We start from the raw sequence: 25,260 nt of genomic DNA on the forward strand, positions 1-25,260 counted from the left end.
GCTATTTAAGTTGAAATCCATACCCCCTATGGAAGACATGACCTTAATCTTCCATACTGGGAGTGTGAATTTCAAATGGGGTTACCTGAATGGGTGACTCCATTTGAATTCTATAGCCAAGGGTCGGAGCTATGTCATGCCGGTGAAAATAATCAAATCCCAGTGAAAACAATATGCGCAAATTAATCATAAAGGCCACTGCACATTGCGCCAACTGCACATCGCGTGTGTGACGTCTACGTTGAGTGCGTGCATGGAATGTTTTTATTTTGACTCACTTCTTGCTAAGAAATTTAGCTCAATTTGTTGCTAAGCACCCGGATGTCCGTGCCCGCCTATACCACGTGTGTGGGAGATTAAGGTCATGTTTTCTATAGGGGGTGTATGGATTTCAACTGGAATAGCCAAATTCATGTGTGCTGTCAAGTCTCAGAAATGAATAAGTAAAAATGTCATAATTTCTTAATTATCCACGCATGACATACAAAGTATACATTTGCAGAAAAAGAGTCAAAAAATCTTATGATGAATCCATGTGGTGTAAAAATGTTGGCAAAAATGCTCAGTTTGGGAGAAAATTAAAAAACAACAACATTTGTTTGACCAAACGTTTTTGGGGACAACATAACATACAAATTCTTCAGTACAAAATTTGTTTAAATAATTTTCAAAAACTAAATATCCCATGGACACGACTTTTGTGTACTGTAATTTGCAGCAGAATAATTGTCCAAGTCTGTCAAGATCCTCAGGGTTTACTACATGTTAAAGCACAAACAGTTGCTTTCATTGATTTAATTTGTCAAAGTTACAAACATAGCCCTTCATCTTGGCCTTGGTTAGATTTATTTTCATTTAAAAGCAAGAATATTCTCACTTTAATCATGTTACTTGAGCATCAATGTTTCATATGGAGAATGAAAACCCTATCCAACCGTGTCTGCTTAATCAATAAATCACAAGCAACAGCAATCATTTGTTTTTATGTCGATTTTCAGACAGGAATATATGAAAGTGATCAGGATCAAGGAGAATTCCTGTTTGGATTCTGTGAATTCCATGTGCGAATTTGGCCAATTCTGCATTTTTCAGCGGTTTTTTTACAAGTACTTGTTCCCTGCTGAGAAATGCCAGACTACAAGCAATTGAACTCATTATGCATCCAGTACACAGGGTATGTCATAAACTTTATGTCACATTTTGTATTAATTTCAGTCAGTGGTGGTCTGGGAGATGGTTGCTGTTTTTGGGGCGCCTGCTTCGGCGGGCCCCTTATTTGACTTGACTTTACAAAATGCTTCTAATTTCGGTCTTGCTAGATTTACTTCGCAACTGTTTTGCTTAAAAGTATGCCCAGCTTAGAAATAAAAACACAACTTGCTTGGTTTTGATTTTGATTTTATTACTGTTTACTAATATGCATTGAATGCAAGTAAAGTAGTTCTATATACATTGGGAATGAACGCTACGAAATTAATAAAAATGCCTTTATGTCTTCTAAAAATGCTTTTGAAGAGATGGCGCTATTATGATCGCAGAGTAGACATATTATCCAGGTGAAGTGCGACATGATTTGATGCGGCATTGGCATTGATCAAAGCAGCTGCTTTGTCGATCAAGGAACCAGGAATTTCATTGATAAACATGGTTTCTTATTAAAGAAAACCAACAAAAACACCAGGATGGTCTATTATCCCTGTAAAATCTAGAGCGGTAGTTGCAATTGACATTTGTTGTAAGTATTATTTAAAACATTTACCTTTATAAAAATCCTTAAAATTCCATGTGTATAGGCTTGTCATCTTTGTTTGAAAGACAAAATGATTGGGTTAATAAAAACACCCCATACACCGTGACTTTTGTGTCGCTTAAACATGTTATTATGATTTTTTTTCAGATGTTGATGTCATATCATTGTAAGGACATTTTGTTGTTGTTTCGAAGAATACTTGACCCCATTTGTCACACGATTAAGAATATTACAAATGATCTAAACATGTTTTAACATAAAATATACAGTGTGTTATAACCAGGCCTGATTGTGGTCCTAAAAAAATCTGTTTTTGTTTAAGTTGGCGACCGTAGTGTCACCCCTCACGGCGGTGGATCCAGGGGCCCGCTTATGGGCTCCGGTGGGGTCGAGGGGGCGAAGCCCCTTGAAGCTCCTGGGTTTTAGCCATAGCAGAGGGTAAAAACTGGGTTTCTGAGGCATATAATTGTATGGGTTTTTTTTTAATGCATGCAACCCCTAAAAAGTTTGTAATTAACACTTCCTTAATTTCCCCACTAACAAAAATTTTCTTGCTCTTTTTATGATGAAATATCATCATCCACTTCCGGATATGTAAAAAAAAAAAAAAAAATTATTTATTTTTTTTATTATTATTTTTTTTTAGTAGAAAAAAATCGGAAACCGATTTAAATCGGGGAATAATCAGGCCTGGTTATAACCAAACGGTTAATAACACCACCATTCTCAATATTTTGTGATGTGACTAAATAATTATATTAAATATATTGACTTTGAAAGTGTATGTCAATATTTGAACTTGGCTTTAGCTCCGAAGTACACACCTGGTTCATGAATATGTCAAATTAATGATATTATGTTTTAAAAATGCTGGTCAGAAAATAGATTAGTTGGAGCAATATCGAAGTGTTGGTTTCATTTAAAATATCAATCCATTTAATTGACATTATTTTACTTAGCTACAGCTCCATGAAAAAGTAAATATCTGGATCATTTATGTCACATTTACAGTATTATGTTTACAAAATGTTAAATATAATGCAAAAACAAATAAAAACTCTAGAAAAGTGCACAGAGGTGCCTACATTTTCATATAATTACAATCTCTGTAAAATGTTAAGCATACAACAATTTTTTGGATTAATTTAGAAAGGTAGGTTTTCATTTTTTATTTTTGCAAACATATTTTCTAAAAATGTTCAGCTAAAATCAAAAAAACATTTCTTCAAAAACGCAAATTTTGCATTGGTTGAAGTTGCAGAAAGTGCAGACCGGGCGCCTCCAATTTCTTAAAATGTCACACAGTGGCATAAATTTTTAAAAACATAAACGTAAATGTTGAAAAAGTATATAACGACGAACACCATTCAGACCTAATACCTTCCGCGCTTCTACAGTGTGCCTCTGTGGCTCAATTGGCTAGAGCGCTGTGCTAGTAATACAAAGGTCACCGGTTTGAATCCGGCCAGATGCACTGTTTTTTCCCTAATGTTTATGTGCGCTGGCTGTTCTGGGTAAAGATTAAAATTTGTTCATCCTATCAACCCAGAGAAGTATATAATTTTTCAACTCATCATCGAGTAACTCCATAGAAATTCCATTATATTCAAAGAGCAACTCCCATGAAGAAACTCTCCATATTTAACGCGGTAGAAATTCTCTTATTTGCAAACAAAAGCACTGTCTGAACCTTACCAACACTGTTCATATTTATTCATCTTTGGCTCACAACCAGTTATACTAAGTTTACGCTTTTCATGGAAAATGCTTTTATATGCAACAACTAGGCCAGCCTAAAAGGATTTTTCATATTGAGATCACCACAAATAGTCAACACACGAATTGTTTTGCCGGGGTAGAGTTTATCTAGTAAGCTATCTTTACAAGATAGGTTTTACTGATACTTTATTTACAATTTGCAATTTTGAACCAGTTTGAGCATTTCATGCATCCATTCATCTTGAAGGCAAGTGCCTGGAAGAATTCACTGTGGTTCTTTTATAATGAAAATGATTTGCAGGCATGAAAGCTGGTCTTGGAAAAAAACCACTGAAAAACATGTTTTTTACCATTTTCTGTGAATTTGATTTAGAAATAGGCTGAAAAACAATTAAAACAGTAACAAAAAAACACTGAAATCAGCTAAAACGCTGACAATTTTCATGCCTAGATTTGAGTTTGATTGGGTTCAATTCATAGCTCAGATTCCCTTCCCATCAAGCATTGCTACAGGGTCTTAATGCTCTGCATACTAGCCAAAGGCTTCAACATACAAAGTTTTGAGACATTTTCTCAAAATATCAAGAGCTACCTCAAGAACCACTAAACCAATACTAGGCTTGTTTGTACTCATTTTAATGCATTTTTTATGCTGATTCCAAATATGGTCATGAAAATGTAAAATTCTGAAATTCGTAAAGACATATTGACACTTGTCATCTGCAGTCGACACCCGTCTGCAGAGGGCTAATAACCATCACACAATCTGTAATTTTGTGAATGTTTCCACATCACCAGACACTATTGTCTTGTCATCATTTAAATTGAAATTGCTTTTTTGTAGGTAATGTTTTTAAGATATAGATCAAATTCTTCACTGTGGAAACAGCCATTAGATAAATATAACTCTCTCCACACGGGTGTCAACTGCAGACAATTTCAGTTGAAGTTTCAAATTTTTATTAAAAATTCAAAAAAATTTAGAATTGTAAATTTTGTTATGACCATTATTTGGAATTAGAATAAAAAATGCATTAAATTAATACAAACAAGCCTGGTATTGGTTCAGTGGTTCTTAAAATAGCTCTTGATATTTTAAGCAAATATCTCAAAATTTGGACTTTTTATGTTGAAGCCCATGGCTAGCATGCAGAGCATTAGGCTAACCAATAGACAGAATTTGATTGTGGCTTGGTATGATACTACCTTAGAATATGGACTAATTCACTTAATCCTTGACCTTGATATGGAACAGATCACTTCACTCAACTTCAACAAATAAAATATATGAGATCAGCTGCATTGAATTTATATAGTTTTGATATGTTGCATTAACTTTGAAAATATAAATCAGAATATGGAACAGTTCATTTCTCTACACCATAACTATCAAACAGTTTGATTAAATTGATCAAGGAGTTTGCTTCAGTTCATCTTAATTATGGAATGGCTCACTTCAGCTTATAGAACAGTTCACTTCACTTCATTTTGCCTTGACAATTATAGTCTGAACAAGTTAAGCTATTATTCTCAAAGAGTGCACTTCAGTTCAGCTTGATAGAATAACTCACTTCATCTTATGAAACAGTTCACTTCAGTTCAGTTTAATTATAAAACACTGTTTTCTTTCAGATTGATTATAGCATAGCTCACTGTGCCTTGGATATTGAACACATAACTTCACAACATGATGGAACAATGCACTTGTGCAGTGGTATATAGTGTGATATGCACAGGCATAAACTCACAAGCCTCAGCACACTTTTTAAAGATTCACTGATGTGGCCTAAGACACACCATACAAAACATTTAAGAGCGATATTTAAAACAATAAACCATCACAGACAGGATCAGCTCCCCGAGTTCTCATACGGGTAACTGAGACAATTAAGCAGGGTTCAAACTCGCATCACCAAACATCACTTCGCAACTTGATGGAACAAGTCACTTTCTTCTATATATAAGAAAGTACACTGATTTATAGTGCACTATGCACTGCCACAAACCCACAAGCCTCAGCACACTTTCCAAGGATTCCCTGACGTGGCTCAAGACACACCATATATACCATTTAAGGTAACTGTGTACTCTCAGATACGCATGTAGTAAAAGTGCCATAACTTTGTAATTATTCACGCAAGACATATAAAAGTATACATTTTTATAAAGGCAAGACATCAATGAATCTCAATATAAGTACAGTTTTGGTGTAAAAACAACAATTATGAAGAAAATCACAAAAAAGTGAATTTTTGGCAATTTTTGTTCGGTACATCATAACAAAAAAACACTCTTTCCAAAAATTTTGTTTTGCTTTTTTCTTAATCTTGAGGCACCATTCCAAAAAAGTTTTTTTTAGTTTTTAGATATTGGCCTTATTTTTGGAGATATTGACCATATAAGGCATCAAAATGAACTTTTTAAAATTCACAACTGCCTATTTGCACAAAATGATGCCTAAAATTGGAAATAGACCAAAATATAAAAAAATGAGAAAACCGTTTCTTAAGTCAATCATGCTTTTTACGATGATCATATTTGCTTACATATAGATGCTGTATTTATTGAGTTATCGTATGTACCTAAATCGTCATTTTACCGAGAAAATGAACATTGAAATAAAGGCCGTTGAAGTTTAAAGTGGTCACATTTTGCACTTTGATCGAAGCTTACAGGAGAATCGGCAGTTCTCGTTTTCTACCTTACATTACGTGAACATCGGGTAAATCCACAGCCCCTTGAAAAGTTTGGGCGAAATCTATTCATACCTTGATGTTTAAATCAGGGGAAAGAACTTGAAATAAATCACATTTTATCAGCTAAAAGCGGAGCCATTTGACCGCTAGGTTTTGTGAAATCAGTGCTTCCGTGGTGTTTCCATAAGATGTGCCACGCATGCAGATAAGCTTCGCGTATGCGTAGCGTATCTGTGCGTTACCAAATATCGCGATACGCAACGCGATGCGTTGTTGCGCGCATGTACCCTGCTGGTACAACAAAGATTTTCTTTCCTTTTAAATTTCAAACACGAGTGGAATAGTGAAATAAAATCCTTAAAATATTGCAGTTGGAGTTTATAAATCTGGATTTTCATTACTTGTATTTATAAAAAACATAACAAAGTACAAACATATAAAAAAAAACTCAATTTCGCGAAAGAAACAATGTCTAGAGTACACAGCTGCCTTAACAACACACTATTCATACCACAATAAACCATCACAGCCAGAATCAGCTCCCTGTGTTCTCGTACGGGTAACCAGGACGATTACACAGGGACTGCGCTGGGGCTAGAACTCGCATCGTCACACACCAATACACCCGAGTCTTATGGGACAGTCCACTACACTGAAACTGGCTTATGCAACAATTTACTTTCAGATTACTTCTGGAACAGAACAGTTTGTTTATTTCATAGCCTGATGGCACAGTTTACTTCACCAAAAAGCTTCTGCTTATGGACTGATTCACTTTCTAATTGCAAGGAATAGTCACTTCACTTTAGCCTCATTATAAAACAATTTAATATTTATACCTATCTAAGCTCAGCTATGGTACTAAAGTGCACAACACATCATTAAAGTTCATTGTTGTGATATTAAACTTTGCCATATACATTTTTTCATAGCTTACAAACCAACGCCTGTGATTGGTGTATTGTTCAATTTAATGCAAAATTGAAATCCATGCAGCATACACACCAGTGGAGCCATCAACAGTCAGCTTATAGTGGCATAAAACTGCACTGTACTTCTTTAGAGTGAGGAAAACTTGCCTGCATTAAGTATGAAATGTATCATGCTATCTACAGTAGATAACACCATGACATGTATTCATATGACTTGGATATACACCAGTGCTAAAGAGGATTATGTAGTAAGTAATTTCAAATTATTTTACCATATCAATCATTGCTGCATTTTGTTTCTCATCACCAATATAAGCTGCTGTTAATGCCAACTTATTTTGGTATCATTGTCGTGATATTCGGCTCTTAACCATGTGAAATCCAGGATATGAAAATAAACTGTGAAATACTGTATACTGCTTACTTATAAAGGCAGTATCAGACCTGTCAAGCCACTGACTCAATAAAAGTGATGTTTGTTCTTACACAGATACCATTGAATATTTACTGTGTGAACTATTATATCTTGACCAAAGTCAGCATAATTAACGCCAGAGATGTTAGTACTTGTTAGATACAACTGAATGCCTTCTTCGTGGAGTGTCAAGAATTGGATTCTACCAAAGTCAGCATATAAGAAATATCAGCATAATTACTGACTTCATATCATGGATGTTGGTACTTTAATATTTGGATGCAAGTTAATACCTTCTTTGTGGACTGTCACATCTTGGATTCTATCAAAGTTAGCATATAAGAAAAATTAATATAATCACTAAATCTATTACTGGACTACTTGGGATGTTTGTGCATATTGGCTGCCTCTCGTTTGCATAGTGAACACTGAACTCTTACATTCTGCACTGCACAGACGTCAGCATACAAAAAAGAGAAATCAAATCATGAATTATCAAGGAATTTATATGCCCCACTTTAAAATATTTTGTGTACAGTTGATTAAATATTGTGCAACTGATATGATATAATTTATAAATGTTTTGAAATCAACTCTCTCTCTCTGCGGGTGTTGACTGCAGACGACAAGTTTCACTTTTTTTTAATTAAAAAATTTCAGAACTGTAAATTTTCAAGACCATATTTGGAATCAGCATGTAAAATGTATTAAAATGAGTACAAACAAGCCTAGCATTGGTTCAGTGGTTCTTGAGATAGCTCATGATATTTTGAGAAAATATGTCAAAAACTTGAATTTGTTATGTTGAAACCTATGGCTAGCACGCAGAGCATTAAGACTTCTATGCCAGAAATTACTACACATACATGTGCCTAGCTTATGATTAGATCAAGCGCTGCAGACTATTGATGCAATATAGACTGCTCTACAAATATATCATTGCTTTTTATTCATCAAAGAAACTTAGAGACACAAGTAACATTTTCAGTATGAACAAGAATATTTGCGTAGATTCAAAGGAGCCTTGTTCATATTTACAGAGGGAATGTGAGGCATATGGTGACTAGAATTGCAAACTTGTTCAACCACTGTGACATTAAGTAGTGAAAATGGGACACAGGGATAGTGTGCAATGATTCAACCAAGCCATTGATGATATATAATACGAATCCAAGGATTATAGTCTTTGTAATATGAATATAGCAAGTTTACCTTCAGTAAGGAGGAATAAGGTAAGTAAATATTCCTTGATGTCTTCTGACCAACCAAATTAATTATTAAAACAATAACTTTGATCAAGGATCTACTTGATTAGGCTAAATAAAGAAAAAAAGGTTTTATCTCATACGATTGTGCAAATATTATTCAAAAATTGCAATTTTGTGCATTACCTTTATTTATCAAACATTTCAGATTGTTTCAAATTGCATAGCAGATAAGATGAGGGCACCCCCAATTTGCAAAAGTATAAAAAAGTCCAAATAATCCCAATTTGCAAGCATTGTGAGCACAAAAAAATCAGGTTTTTAATGCTTTTTTGGTCAAAAAAGGTCACAATTTTTGGGAGAAGGTCCACGTTTCACAAAATTACCCCGCTCCTGGAAAAAAGGACTCTTTCAAAATCCGCACCCCCAAAAAAAATCCTGCGTAAGGGCCTGCTTATAGATTCAGAATTGGATATTTTCAAGCCAACAAAATACTTGAATTGTTGAATTGGTACTTCTAAACCAAATTAAATATGAATCAAGTACCATCTTATTGAAAGAGCTCTACTGACCATTTATTGAAGCTCACTATATATGGCGAGTTACTGACTTCCAAATTTAATCAGAAACTGAATTGTATTGAAATCCACACACACACCTCCTATGGAAGACATGACCTTAATCTCACACACAGGGGTGTAGATAAATTCACTCCATGTGGAAGATTAAGGTCATGTCTTCCATAGGGGGTATGGATTTCAATGGGAATAGCCCATAAAGAGCTAATGGCAAAATTGATTATGAAAATACAAAGTATTATATAAATATATATTTATAACAAAATCAGAATACTCATTCATTTTAAAAGCTAAAAAATGAATAAAAGTACAATTTAAACACTTTCAATAAATGTAATTTCCAATTTTGCGAACGGTACAAAGTGGTACATCATTATTCAAGTGATTTTACAAATCAAATTTGTTTTCAAATATGAGCTTACTTATATGTGTCAAAGAACCAGTAGCAATGCCAAAAATCTTTCTGGTGAGCAAAGGTGTTTTCATTGGGGAGGGGACATGCTAGGGGGGTGGGGAGTGAGGGAAAATTAAAATACCTGACTTTGGGGATAATTTTAGTCTAATAAAATAAACAAAATTACAGTGAAATAAACTTTGATCCAAGATGTTTATTTTTAGAGTGTAAAATATTTCACTCATGGTACTACTGCCAGAATTATTTTCTTGAAATTCTAATAAATTTAGTATTTTTAGAATTATCCAATATGTCACAGACAACAAGAGACTGCATAATACAATATTTCACTTCGTTGATGTAAATTACTCTTGATTTCAGAAACATAGGCCCTACAGAACTAATTTTTTGGATTAAAATAATATTATCTTGTTTTGCCAAATGAAACATACCTATATTCTAATCTGTTAGCTCGTTTTAACTGGCAATAAAGTCAAATATTAATATTTGACCAAGTTTTGGAAGTAAGGGCTAACAACATGCATTTTTTAGGGTGTTTTTGTATGCTGTGACAATCAAGACCAAAAACCTATATGCCACACGCCTGGAACAAAGCTTTCAAAATTGTCCCTGTTGTTTTTCATGTGACTAATCAGATGCCTTATGAAGTACAGAGGTAGAAAGGAAGCTAGTTGCACATTTATTTCCATTAACCGTACCTATATTTCATTTTCCTTCATGCTTTTTTAATAAAATCTTTATTACATACACCTGACATAACATTTTCTTATAATCAATGCAACTTTTCAAAGCTGGTTTGCCATAATTTCAGACAAACGGTATTATGAGCACCTTAACACAGTAGCCTTGAAATTGGTCAATTTTTAGTGAGAAGAGAACGGATTTTGAATGCTTCTCTAAGAGAAGCATTCAAAATCCTAATATTTGGGCACTTTAATTGAAACCAGTAAAGAAATAGGCAGGCAATGGCTTTATTGAATACACAGTCTTCTTTCTACTTCTACTTTAAGGCATAAAAAATGCAATATTGGCTAAAAAAAATACAGATGCATTTTGACATAACAGACTCCATGCAACACAAGGTATAACTCAACCTGTGATCTTAATTAATCCTGATCCAACCAAATACATTGTACCACAGGCTGGGTTACTCCACTTCAGCTGGCGGCTGGGGTGGGTGGTGGTGGTGGGGGGATGGCAACACACACATTACACAGGGCACTTTCCACCAAACCACACTCAGGGTATTAGAACTAATATGGTGATGCAGGGGTGGTGAAGGTGACCACCAAAAATATATTGGAGTGCCAGTGCCAATTTTGCCAAGGGTAAACTGAAATGAATAATGCCAATACTAGACTTGTTTGTACTCATTTTAATGCATTTTTCATGCCGATTCTGAATATTGTCATGAAAATTTACAAAGAGAGTTAATCATAGATTTACATTATTTGTCATTATTGTAAAAATTGCCGGAAATGGTTTCAAAGATCTTCTACCGATCAAAATTACCATGATACTTTTGCTCATGAGTTACACAATAATTGCAACTCAAAAAATATAGCAACCAAAAAAATAATCAACGTCTGACACCCAAGTAATAGCAAGAATAGCACACTAAAATTTATGATGAGAATCTGATATCATTCAGAATTTTAGGTCATGGTCGTAATTATTGAAATCTAAAAATACTCAAATCCTTTCTCCAAAATATCATTAAATTATCTTCAAACTTAATAATAAAGCCATGAATGCAGTGTGCAAAATTATAATGTGTGGATCAATTGGTTACATCTTTTCAGAGACTGATATTAGGCTATTCCAATTGAAAGCCATACACCCTGTGGAAGACATGACCTTAATCTGCTACACAAGATGTACACTTGAAAACCATACACCCCTGTGGAAGACATGACCTTAATCTCCTACACAATGTATAGCGAGCAAAGTGAGCACCGAGTGTAGCAAGGAATATCTTGGATCATCATTGGTATCAGAGTACAACACAGAGCCTGTGCTACATCTAACAGCACTAAGCAAAGCAAACACTAAGTTACATGGAGGGAGGACAGATTAATTATTTGCTGAAATTACACATCATTTCTGCAAATTGACCTTTAATTATGACATTACTGAAATTGACTTGGTATATAAAAAGTTCTTATTGTTCAAAAGCCTTTCAATGATTGATGGATAAATGAAATAATTTTTTTCACTTTAATGCCCATTATACTGGACATCCAGTAGATGAGATATTAAAGTAATTAATGGCTCATTATAAAGGCTATTTTCCAAAAAATCCCATCCAATTGGTCTCACAATAATTTTTCCATACATGATGTACATCTTTATTGCTTGTTTGGTAACTTTTTTATTAATAAAAAGGGTGACAAATTCTCATTTAATTGACAATCTCCTACTAGAACTGCTATGCTATCCACAAGCAATCACGTCTCACTGTCGGTGCTGCCTGCCTCTGCTCATGTTGATGTGCTCGCTGTTTGGACATCACGATCTGAGAGAGCTGAGCAAGTTCTATCTCCTAAAGTATTCACTTCTTGTTAAAGCCATAATGTATAATTTCCATCAAATTGTAATATTGTTATTCTTTACTCAAAATACTAAAACAAAAAAGTAATAACTGTCAGGAGAGGTTTCTGTACATTTTAAGCAAATTTAACAAGGTAAAGTGAAGAAACCCCACTGGCTATTTTGGCTGTTTAACATGGAGTTCTATGGGGGGCTTCATCACTGAATACAACATCGAACAAACTCAACAAACTTGGCTGATTTAGGGGTAAGTTAGGACACATGTGTAAACATTACAAAAATCAGGTTTGAAAAATATTAACCAATTTCATAATATAAGATCATACATTATTGCTGAATTTTGATGAATTTTAGGTTGTTATGATTCAGCAAACATTCGTTATAAATGTTTCAATGTTTCATGAAATATTTTATGTTGAATACTTCAGGGGTCTGATTCAAAGCTTGAAATATCCTGAAAATAGTAAAAAATCCAGAAAAACAGTGTGAAATTAGGCAAAACTACCCTAAAACAGGCTGAAAATCAATAAAATTGCATAAATTTTGGCCACAAAAAATCTGGAAAAATCCAGACAAATCACACCCCTGATACTTGGATTCTGTATGGCCCTTAATACCACTGAATACCCAGTGCTTGACACATTCCATACAGCTCATTGATGCCAGTATTGAAATTATGTTGACAGGATTCAAAATGGACTGTCATCATAAAAGTCTTATATTTCACAAACATCAAGTTGTAGTCAATTTCAAAATTCATAAAAGTGTGTGACAGCTGTCTTATTATTTTTGCATAAATAATTCATTTTTACTTAGTTTAAAAATTGAAATACTAAAAAAAAAGCAAGCAGTTCACTTCTTTCAGAGATATCCTGCAGATAGCTAATTTGTCAAAATTGAGTGGGAAGCTAGGAAGAAAATGAAAACCATTAAATTTTAATGTAATTCGAGGGAGTATAATGGGGCTAAACGATTAGGTCTGAAATAAATTGCAAGACATTCTCCGTAGCAAAACACACATATGTATTCAAGACAACTTTTAAGCACTTTTAAGATAACTTTTGACTGTTAGAAAGCAGTCAAGTTTATCAATACGACATTTGACTACCATGGTATGAGAGGTTGCAGGTTCAAACCCTGGCAGTGGTTAGTACGCTCTTGTGTTAAAATTTAGTAAGCTTGAAATTCTCCTGGACAAGGCACTTGCTGCTAATTGTCTCGTTGTAACCCGCAAGAAATCTGGAGCTGATCCTGGCTGCAAAGGTCAATTGTGGAATGTCTAAGGTGTCTGCTGCTAGCAGCAAAGTCCCTGAGTTGTTGTTAAATGGAATGATGTGGGTCGTAGAATGTGTTGAGGCTTGTGGATCAAAATCTAGGCATTTTGAGTGTGCATAGCACACTATACACTAATCCGACGAGCCAAGTGATGGTCAGAATTCATTCTGCCATTACTGGGAGCCATCCGCACCAAACTGGTGTTGTAACTGCCCAATTGGGTGGAAAAGCGCTGCTTCAAAATCAATCATATATTGTATTGCATTGTAAACTTTCAGCATCCTTTTGTCGCACAGGTGATGGAACACAGTTTAAAATTCCCGCAAAGACTGCATCATTTCACATTTCAGGTGAGATGGCTTAATGCATGGAATTGATTTGTCTATAAGTCACTGCCCTTTTTTAACTTGGTACATGAATTATAAATGAGCAAGATTATTTTTTTCTCAATTAAATTCATTTAAATCATTTAAATAAAAACAGACTTTCCTTGTTAATTTTATTACATTGAAATCACTTTCACTAACCTAAACAAGTCATGCGTATGTCGCTTGTCATTAGAAATCTCAGTGCATTACTTTAATGGATTTATATAAATCATGCAGCTATAGCTAAGGAACTCAACATTAATAAATCAAGATTTTGTCAACAAAAGTGCCCATCAAGTTTATATATACATGACAACGAAAAATGGGCTATTCCAGTTGAATTCCATATGCCCCATATATAAGATACAACCTTAATCTCCCATACAGGGGGTGTAGATTTCAAATGGAGTCACCTATTCAGGTAACCCCATTTGAAATTCACACCCCCTGTGTAAGAGGGTCTCGTCTTCCATACTAGGTGCATGGATTTCACCTGAAATGGCTCATTTAATAGCTTCACATTCCATCCATCACATATTACAGATGACCTTGAGGGGAAAAAGAAAAAATCAGACCGATATGGAAAAAAAGGCAATTCAGACTCACATCAACTTTTTACTTATTAATCAAATAAGGAATGCAATATTGAAAACAGAATAGAAAATGAAACCAAACAACAGCTTTTATTCACAAAAGGCTTGAGTGCTTTAAAAATGCAATAGATCTTTTTCAATGGTTCCCAAAGCCTTTGGCTAGTTTGATTTGATTTGACTCACAAATTTTCCCATTTCGTCAAATATCACATATTTAATAACAAGGAATGTATACACAGTTGCAGTTTAAAAGCATTTTAATTAAATTTGCCCAGTAAGAAAATAACATTGACAATGCATATTAAACTGGACCTATGGTAGAGGTGACCAATTCTACTGTGATAGCTCTTAATGTGTTGTCTTCTTTTTCTCAATCTTTTCTTTTTCAGAGTCTTCAATCATTCTGTATGAAGTTTTGATGTTGAAGAGCTGACAAGATATTAGCCTTTTGCTGAAAAATATTATGATCATCGTGGAACTCTCTGTGCCTTTTTTATTAGCAATTTGATCTGATTTATACAGCTACAAGATAATCTCATATAAGGGAAGCTTTTGTCTCAATTCTGTATGAAATTCTGATGTTGAAGTGATGACAACTGCCTTTTGCTGAAAAATATTATGATCATCATGGAACACTGTATGTGACTTAAATGATTAAATGTTTGACCTGATTCACACAGCTACAAACAATACTTGGCTAAGGGAAGCTCGAATCTTCATTCTGTATGAAATTTTGACATTGAAGCGATAACAAGACATTAGTCTGAATACTACTACTACTGCATTTTGCTAAAAAATACTACGATCATCATGGTACTCTGTATGTGATTTTGCTATGGGAAGCTGAAATTGTGATGTTGACGTCTGAACAATACAACTACAGCCTTCTGCTGAAAAAATACAATGACCATCGTGGAATTCTCTCTGTGACTTGAATGATTAAACGTTTGATTTGAAGTACACAGCTACAGTGCAATCTCATATATGAGAAGCTTTTGAGTTGCTGCCATTGAGCCATTTTGAGCCCTAAACTATTCTTTGGGAAGCTTGTCATCTCAGCCAGTAGTACCTAAAGGTTTGGTTAGAATCAACCTAACCAATATTGATTGATACAATCTCTTGCCGGTGTTAGCAACCTGCAGTTTGGTGGCCTAATTATGCAACTTCAAAAGGACTACAACAATTTATGGGCAACCTTTTTTAATAAGTTTCTCTGAGACTTTACAAGGTTCGACTTTCTGAACATTTACCAAAAATTTGGCACAATATTTTGGGCAATCCTGTGTGTGTTGGTCACTCAGGTTTAATTTCATGTCTGTTAATTTGAATTATGTGATAATATATAATGTGATTTGACATATTGTATTATATATTCAAATGAGTATAAACATTATGGTTGATGCCTAGTCAGCCTCTGTCAGATATCCAATGGTACTTTGTATATTTTTGTGTAGTGCTAACTATATAACTGATCACTACTTATATCATAAGAAGCATTCACTCACAGAAATACACCAATGATGGATGGTTTGTTTCTGAGTGAGAAGTTAATCTTAATTACCGTTTGACAAAGTTCAACGATATGAACATTTAGTCAACTGCGCAGAGGGAAATATTGGTGAAATTTTATTTTCACTTTAATTTCATAACAACCAATTTAAAAGCCTGCACAAATATCTTTGACCAAGGCTTTAATGTATAGCTATCAGCGAATTAACTCCATGAGAGCTACCTGCCGATTGGTCAAAAAGAAGTTTTCATTATCAATGGGACCATTCAGCAACATTGTTACAATAATTTCACCATGCAAAAAATTGGGATGAATTATTTGCAAAACTCCATTGATTAAAATGAAGATATCATGTAATTGACCAATCAGAGGCAATGTTAGATTGGCAGGTAGTTAAAGAAATCACAAACTATCCTGAATAGTTGCAAATACAAAATACTAACAACAAAAATAATTATACTGAAATATACAGTACTAAGTGACTGATTGTCCTTGGTGATATCCGGTGACATTTATATCAGATGAGAGACTAATTGCACTAATTGATGTAATAGTAGGATATTTTGTTAAAGGGCATAATGTCAAGATTATAGCAGGCTCTATGATCTGATATTAAGGGTTAATTGACAATATTATTATCTGTTTCCAGATAAAAATCACACAAAATTTCTGCCTTACATTCAGTTCATTACCCATATTTACTGTAATATAAGATTCCAGTTACAAGAGTGTCCATAAGCAAGTAAGCAAGCTGCAATACTTTTACTAAATAATTTGTATAAAAAAACCAAAAAAACAAAATGGCTGCCATTTTTCTGCATGTATTGGCAGTTCTGTTGCTATGGAATTGGTCCATAGATGCACGATCTATTGACCCGTGTGTCATCAGTAAAGCTAATGTTACAACAGATGTAACAATTATACCAAATGCAACCCTTACACATGGATACTGCTCAATAGACCTCTCAGTAACAGATGCCAACACCATAATATCTATAGAATTGCTAAATTCACATGAAAATAACATATTTTCTTACATATTTTTTGAAAGATTAGATATAACAAATGACTGTTTGAAAAAGTTCACGCTATTGCCTTCACCATCACCACCTTGTATATTTACTGTAGCACTCGGTAAAGAATTCACAATTCACTTTCACCACACTTCAACAAATATGAGATTGCAAGCAGTGAATATATCAGAAAGACACCACAATTGTCACAATTCTTCTGCCAATGAATCTTTAGTGGAGAACTTGAATGAACAACAATGTAACACCACTCAATTCGATCGAGTCATTTATGGAAGTTCAGGCTACAGGGTCAGGTTTGACACTGACTGTCCAAAAGAGTGTACATGTACGTTAAGCTACAGAAAATGGTCTGTGTCAAAGTGTGACCTTCACAATCTGCAGGAAGAATCAACATATCTTTTGATCTATGAATCTAATATTAGAGGACTAAGTTTTGAAGGGAAAAATTTGTTGAAAATAACATCCGATGCTTTCTTTGGTTTGGATGGCTTACAACGATTATGGCTGTATTCAAACAAAATCACTACACTTGAAACAGAAACATTTAGCAATTTGGGACAATTGATTCAGCTATTTTTAAATACAAATCATCTGGTCTTGCTGCAGAGTGGAGCATTCGATGGACTCACACAGCTTCAACAGTTGTTCCTTCAGAAAAATCGTCTCCGTTCACTTTCCTCTGGTGTGTTTACAGGCTTGGAACAACTTCGAAACTTGTACCTGTATGATAACTTATTATCCTCACTATCGTCTGGTGTGTTTCAAAATTTGACTAAACTCCAATCACTGCAACTTTATCACAACCAACTTACCTCAATACCAAGTGATGTATTTAATGGGTTAATGTCCTTAGAAGCATTATATATGTATGATAATAATTTGACCACACTACCACTGGGTGTGTTTGAAGGATTGGTTAACTTAAAGAAGCTTCGACTTTATAACAATTGTATCTCTACACTCCCCAATGGTACCTTCAGTGGATTAAAAAACTTAGAAAGCTTGATGCTGTACGATAATCTAGTGAACTTATTACCAAATGGGGCATTTGATGGGATGGTGAATTTAAAGGAGCTTCAAATCTACAACAATGAACTCATATCACTACCATTTGCAGTCTTTAATGACCTGATAGCAATGGAAGAACTAGATCTCCATAGAAATAGTTTAACATCATTGCCAGGTGGTGCTTTCAGTGGGCTTGATCAGTTACAAATTCTTCATCTTGAAGACAATCATCTTAAGTCCCTTCCTGAGGATGCATTTGTGGGGTTAAGTCAACTCAAAGAATTGTACCTTCAAAGAAATCAATTGATCTCACTGCCGAATAACACCTTCATGGATCTTATCCAGTTGGAAGTGCTTCATCTGGAGCAGAACACATTGACATCACTCGCATTGGGTCTGCTTGGAAATCTAATTCAACTGAAATATCTCACCCTGGATAACAATCGGCTCTCGTCGATACCAAGTGGAGTGATGGCTAAACTCGTCAACCTTGAGAAACTACTTTTAAATGACAACTATCTATCATTATTGTCGAGTGATGCTTTTAGTGATCTAGACTCCTTACAAGAGCTGTATCTTCACAACAACCAGTTGACATCATTACCAACGGAAGTTTTCCTAGGATTGCATCAACTGAAGATACTACGTCTAAACAGCAACCAACTGAAATCGTTATCAAATGATACCTTCAAAGATCTTGCAAATCTGGAAATGCTGTACTTAAACAATAATCTACTAACCTCTTTGCCAATCAGCTTATTTGGCAATCTTTTCCGACTAAAGGAACTGCACCTTAATAATGACCAATTACAAACTTTGCCTAGTGGTATTTTAGATAATGTGTATCGATTGGATGAGCTGCATCTTCAGTACAACAACCTTCACTCTTTGCGAAATGACACATTCCAAAGTCTGTATAAGCTGAAAAAGCTTTACCTGCATGGCAATACATTATCAGTCATAAAGATGGGGACATTTGATGGCTTGACCAGGCTTGCGGAGTTACTACTGAACAATAATGAAATCGCCACGCTGCAAACAGGAATTTTTGATGAACTGGGTGCCTTGAAAAAACTTGCCCTTCACAACAACAAACTTGTTTCCATGCCCCAAAACATCTTCTGTAATCTGGTTCAACTGGATGAATTATTTCTTGCTTTCAATCAACTTAAAAGTTTCCAAGCAGAAGTATTTTGTGGTGAAACTCGATTAAGAAGGTTGTATTTAGAGCAAAATCAAATAAGTCTATTAACACCACATTTATTTGATAATATGACCAATATAGACAGGCTGTTTCTTACTGGGAATAAATTACACTCTATTCCAAAAGGTGTTTTTCACAATCTTCGTCAACTCAAGCGATTATACTTGGACAATAACACACTTAACGCATTACCAATGGATACATTTGCTGGTCTTCTGTCTTTAGATTTCCTAATACTCAATAATAATTTCCTTACATTCTTACCAACTGGCATATTCAACGGGCTGACAAACATGATATGGCTTCACCTTCAGAACAACAAATTAGGTTCTCTACCATCAAATACTTTTGAAGATATGAGTCAACTTCAGGATCTTGATCTGAGCTACAACTTTTTGTCTGCTCTTCCTGACAACCTGTTCAGTTCTCTAACATCACTTGAGAATCTCTATCTTGATCACAATCGGATTGTGGAACTTCCACACGGCCTTTTCAACAACTTGACTCTCTTAAGATACTTGGACATAAGCAGGAATGACTTGACTACCATACCTGATGATACCCTCTCCTCTTTGATCCAGTTGCAGTATTTAAACATTTCTCATAACAATCTCACAGAATTGTCATTCTTGAATTCACATATGAATCTGACAGTTCTAGATTTGAATCATAACCAAATATGGAAGTTAGAACCAGATGTTTTCACATCATTGCACTCTCTTCTTTTCTTATCACTGGATCACAACAACATCCTTGAAATCCCAAATGGAATATTTGCTGAACTACACAATCTACAAGTTCTGTATTTCAGTAATAACCACTTCAGTGAGTTGCCGCCTGGTTTATTTACCAACCAACACAATCTCAAAACTCTCAGATTAGTACACAATCAATTGCAAGCTATCAATGGAAACATGATTGCTGGTTTATCCAAAATTCAAAACCTCAACTTGGAATGGAACAGAATCTCTTTTATTCCAAGTGGAACCTTTGAAAATCTAACAAATCTGAAATTTGTCAATTTTTCTCATAATAAAATTGCAAATCTTGGTGATCAATTATTTCACAATTCGAACTTGGAAATCTTAGATTTGAGACACAATTTTCTCAATCGTGTTACAAAGTCGTCTTTCAAAGGCTTGGAAAATTCCACGCTCCTGTTAGTACAAGAAGCAGCAACGTGCTGCTTTGCAACGCAGACCACTTGCATCTCCCAGCAGCCTCGACCAGTGTATCTCACCTGCCACAGAATGCTAGATGACATCTTGCTACGAGTCTCCATGTGGATTCTTGGCATATTTGCTGTCATTTTCAATACATTTGTCATATATCTTCGGTTAAAGGACAAAAAATCCAACAAAGTTCAAAGCTTTCTCATTCTTAATCTGTCCGTGTCTGATTTCCTGATGGGTGTCAACATGGTTCTGTTGGCTTCAGTGGATGCTTTTTATGGATATTACTTTCCATCATATGCTCTCAAGTGGATAAATGGTCCAACCTGTAAAATAGCTGGTACTTTGTCAATATTATCTAGTGAAGTCTCCGTATTTCTAATAACATTGATAACTGTTGACAGGTTCCAAGCCATCAAGTATCCATTCAGTGCCTATCGGTTGAAAATCAACTCTGCCAAGAAATGCGTACTGGTCATTTGGATTATTGGAATCCTTCTTAGTGGTATATCTATTTTCTCTGGACCACAGTCTGATGTATTTGAGGTGTCGGAGGTGTGCATTGGTATTCCAATGGTAAGAAGACCGATACACAAGTCTAGCAACAGTTCAGTTGAAATCACCAAAACTGATATCACCATAGGGTTTGAAAAAGTCTACAATGAAATCGATCGGATCAACATCAATATATTTAACATAAATAGTTTCATTACAACTACAAATTCCTCTTACAAAAAATCTGAACAAATAGGCGAAAAACCGGCAACATACTTTTCTATCATAACATTCATATGTATCAACCTTGCTTGTTTCTTTCTGGTTGCCTTTTTATATATACAAATATTCATCACCGTAAAAAAGTCGGAAAACAGAGCTGGTAGTAGCCAAAATCAGAAGAAAGAAATCCGTAGAGCAGTGAAGATGTTCGCCATTGTGTTCACTGATTTCTGCACATGGGCGCCGTTAGTTCTTATTTGTATTCTTGTCCAATGTGAGGTTATTGTTGTTGACCCAGTAGTGTATGCATGGACTGTAGCATTGATTCTACCTATCAATTCAGCTATTAATCCATTCCTGTATACACTCATGAGCATTGTGATGGATAAGAAACTGACTAATGTAGTGTCTGTACAAGAGACGCCACCAACATAACTGTATCCTTTTTTTAAAGATCTACAGATCAACAAACAGCCAAAGTCCCAGCATCATTCGTTAATGAGGGCGATCGTTCCATGAAGTGTGACAGACTAATATGCACACTCCGCGTATTTTTTACTGTCTTTCGAGTAAACGCAAAGACATCCAACGCAGTATACGCGAAGGCACACAACACTAGCATGATTGTTAGACATGCATGATCAAACAATCGGCCCTCATGAATATGTGAGAATTCACAGCATACAAAGCACAGGGACTTTGGCTGTTTGCGGATAGTCTGGATCTATTTAGTTTATGGCTGTATCATTTTGTTTTAAATCTATTTCATTTGATATAGAATAACATAAAATATTAACCCCACCCATTAACTACATCATCTATTAACCCCATTGACACTACCAGCTAAATTATGTACCTCTAAGAGTTATATTGATTGGATACAAAGAAGGCTATATATCATGTTTTGAGCCAATCAGAGGATATGGTATGAATAGTCAATAGTGCAGTTGGGGATTAAGCTTAAAATTGCTAAAGAGATCGAAAAGATCTAATTTGATTGGTTACTCAGATGATTATATCATGTAATTAACCAATCAGTGGCATTGTAAGGAAAGCAGTAGTGCCCATAGGGTTTAATTATTGAGTTAGTAAGCACTTGAAGTTCTACCAGAAAATAATTCCGATACTGCTATCATGTGGCACTTGCACAGAACTTCTGGTAGTGGAATATCTGTGCACAGTGGATCATTGCTGCACATGGGCCTAGAAAATCCACTGTCAGAGTATTGAATTTTGTGCACTGATGCAGAAAACATCCCTTTTCTTTTTACAGAAAAGTGGACCATTTTGTATATAATGGTGGAATGGTGGATTGTACCTCATACAGTGATGGTTAGCTGTAACATTATCCAATGGCTCAAATCACTGTAATTGTTATATAAAGATCACCATCACTTTATCCTGTTAAACACAAGTAATCAATTATTTTTGTGCAAAGTTATTTTATACTTTATCTCCTAAAATATTGTCACAAACCCCTCAAGGAAATATCCTGCGCCTCCTCGAGCCACTTCCGGTCCTGCCGGGACTCGAACCCATGACCCTGGGTTTAAGAGGCGGCGGCTAGCGTATAGACCAAAAGAGGACTTCCCGTCAGGTCTATAACACTAACACACTTATACCTCCGTGACATGCTCCCCCTCCTCGTAAGGCGCGTCCTCGCGCCTTACTTCCTCTGTTTAAACTGGTCGTCCTTGATACAAGGCATACTCGGCCAGACTGGTCATCCTTGATACAAGGCATACTCGGCCAGCAATTTTTATGAACGCCTAACCCTTTCCGATGGGTGATCCCCCTGGTGTTAAGAAACACCAGGAACCACCGCTGCCACCATTTGTGTCACAAACCCCTCACGGAAATATCCTGCGCCTCCTCGAGCCACTTCCGGTCCTGCGGGACTCGAACCACGACCCTGGGTTTAAGAGGCGGCGCTAGCGTATAGACCAAAAGAGGACTTCCCCGTCAGGTCTATAACACTAACGCACTTATACCTCCGTGACAATATGATGGTCAGTGATCATCACACATTTGACTCACCTGTAGGAATCCATGCATACACTTGTTGATGTAGAATTTGGCTCTATTATAATCCTCCTGTATGGTGTACAGTGCTGCTAGCTCCTCACTATGCCGGGCCTGTGTGGAAAAGAAAAGGTGTGAAGATATCAAGATGGTTTTATCATATATCCACGATTTTATATCAGATGACTCATATAAATCTATTTTTTGTAACTTGTAACTTTTTAAGACTTGTATTATATATAATCGTTAAGACTGTATATTAATTGTTTCACATATGTAGATGTAGTTGTAATCAATATAACATCTTATAAAGTTCATAGAGGTTTGTTTTATATCTTGGGCACTACATTAAGTGCCTTGTTGCTGGCTGGAAGACTGAAATTACTTTAGAGCCTTGTTGCTGTTGCTGGCTGGAAGGCTGAAATTACTTATAATACCACATGAAACACACTGATTTCATTTTGCATGATTTTGCCAATGTAACAGGGGCTTAGGCTTGTCTTGGTTGATACTCTCAACGACACTCTCTTCCAGAGTAAGATGAGAGGTTGATGATAGGTGCTTTGAAGCGGTTTAGTTTAGTTGGTTTGCTGTAGATGTAGATCACACACACCCTCAAGCTCCCCTGAGTCAGTTAATTACATCACACCATCATGGTGTCATTACTAAGCCAGGAAGAGTGTAAGGGTATTGAATAGACCTGCAGCAGATGGCATTAGGCTCTCCAGCAGCGTTTTGTGATAAGCAAAAAGGTCAACCATCTACATTTGTAATGTACACATTTTTCTACCCTTCTATAAATGAAAACTACATTTCTTATCATTGTGAATCAAGTAAATTTTGTAGCAAAATCAGAAGTACAAGCTACATTTCTGATCATAATTGAGGTTGGAACACTTGTGTAAAAGTAGCACTGTTTGTAAACTGCATTTTTGTGTTCCAACAAGTGTTCCAATTTTGAGCAGAATCCTGGCAGTATCCCAGCAAGCATTAAATTAATACTACATGTAATCATAATGTTCTACAACAGGTTTTAAAGAAGTTTCATGTTGAAACAGTTGAAACAGTACTAAAACATTATAAATGTGTGAAAGAATGTTCAAAATAATAAGTAATATTTGTCTCAATGTACATACCTACACATGCACCCCTACATTAACCAGACAGAGCACATGTATCAATTGTATTTGCTAAAGGTGGGTGACCTTAATGATATCCTCATCCTCACATTTCATCCGATGAAATAAGATGTTGCCACCTGAAGAAAGCTCATATTTTTTCTCATAACCTCAGTAAATTTTTTAAGCCACAGATATGTTTCCTTTAGATGATATGAACATGAGCATATCCCCCCATTGGGTTGGGCTATGTCAGTTAAAGTCCATACACCCCCATGGAAGTCATGACCTTAATTTTCCACACAGGGTGTAGATTTCAAATGAGGGTCACCAACTCAGGTAACACCATTTGAAATCCACACTCCCTGTAGATTAAAGTCATGTCTTCCATGGAGGGGGTGGGGGGTGCATGGCTATGTCAACTGGAATAGCCCATTATGGCCATTGTGATATATGCTTTTGCTTTTAATATCCAAGCTGCTGGGGTAATTTAACTCAACACTTTGAATCTGATTGTGTTGGTAATGGCTTCAATGTAACAGGTAAAAATGCCAAATGAAATAAAATTGGACTACCCACTTTCACTACTTCAACTTATCTGTAGCTTTCGTACATGCTGATATGTAACATGCGAACACAATAATGTTTCACAATATATAAAATATTTATCTTGTATTTATCTTCTTATTAATGTTAAATATTGTACAAACTATGTAAATGTTGTCATAAGTTGTATTCAAAAAATGTATGATTAAACTTAAATTGAACAAATATCTTACTTTTTGACAATATATTGTAGTTTCATGATTTTCTAAAATCATCAATTAATAATTTATAATTGAAACAAAAAGAAGCAACACGCTATTAAATTTGAAACCACATCCCCTCCTTCAGGAAGATTCCAGAATTCCAACCAAATTTTAAAACCCTTTCAGATACAATCATTTTATTTTTTATCCATGCAAAATTTTATCAAAAT

General features: G+C 35.3%; 1 protein-coding gene across 1 annotated transcript in view; it reads right to left on the minus strand.

Moving 5' to 3' along the window:
* LOC140163435 (DNA-dependent protein kinase catalytic subunit-like) overlaps window positions 1-25,260 on the minus strand; it is a 176,348-nt gene that overhangs the window by 60,959 nt on the left and 90,129 nt on the right. The window contains exon 55 of the mRNA XM_072186748.1: window positions 23,179-23,277. Coding sequence (XP_072042849.1) covers window positions 23,179-23,277 — 99 coding nt within the window. The remainder of the gene's footprint in view (window positions 1-23,178; window positions 23,278-25,260) is intronic.

This window comes from Amphiura filiformis, chromosome 11, assembly GCF_039555335.1.
Source record: "Amphiura filiformis chromosome 11, Afil_fr2py, whole genome shotgun sequence".
Lineage (NCBI taxonomy): Eukaryota > Metazoa > Echinodermata > Ophiuroidea > Amphilepidida > Amphiuridae > Amphiura > Amphiura filiformis.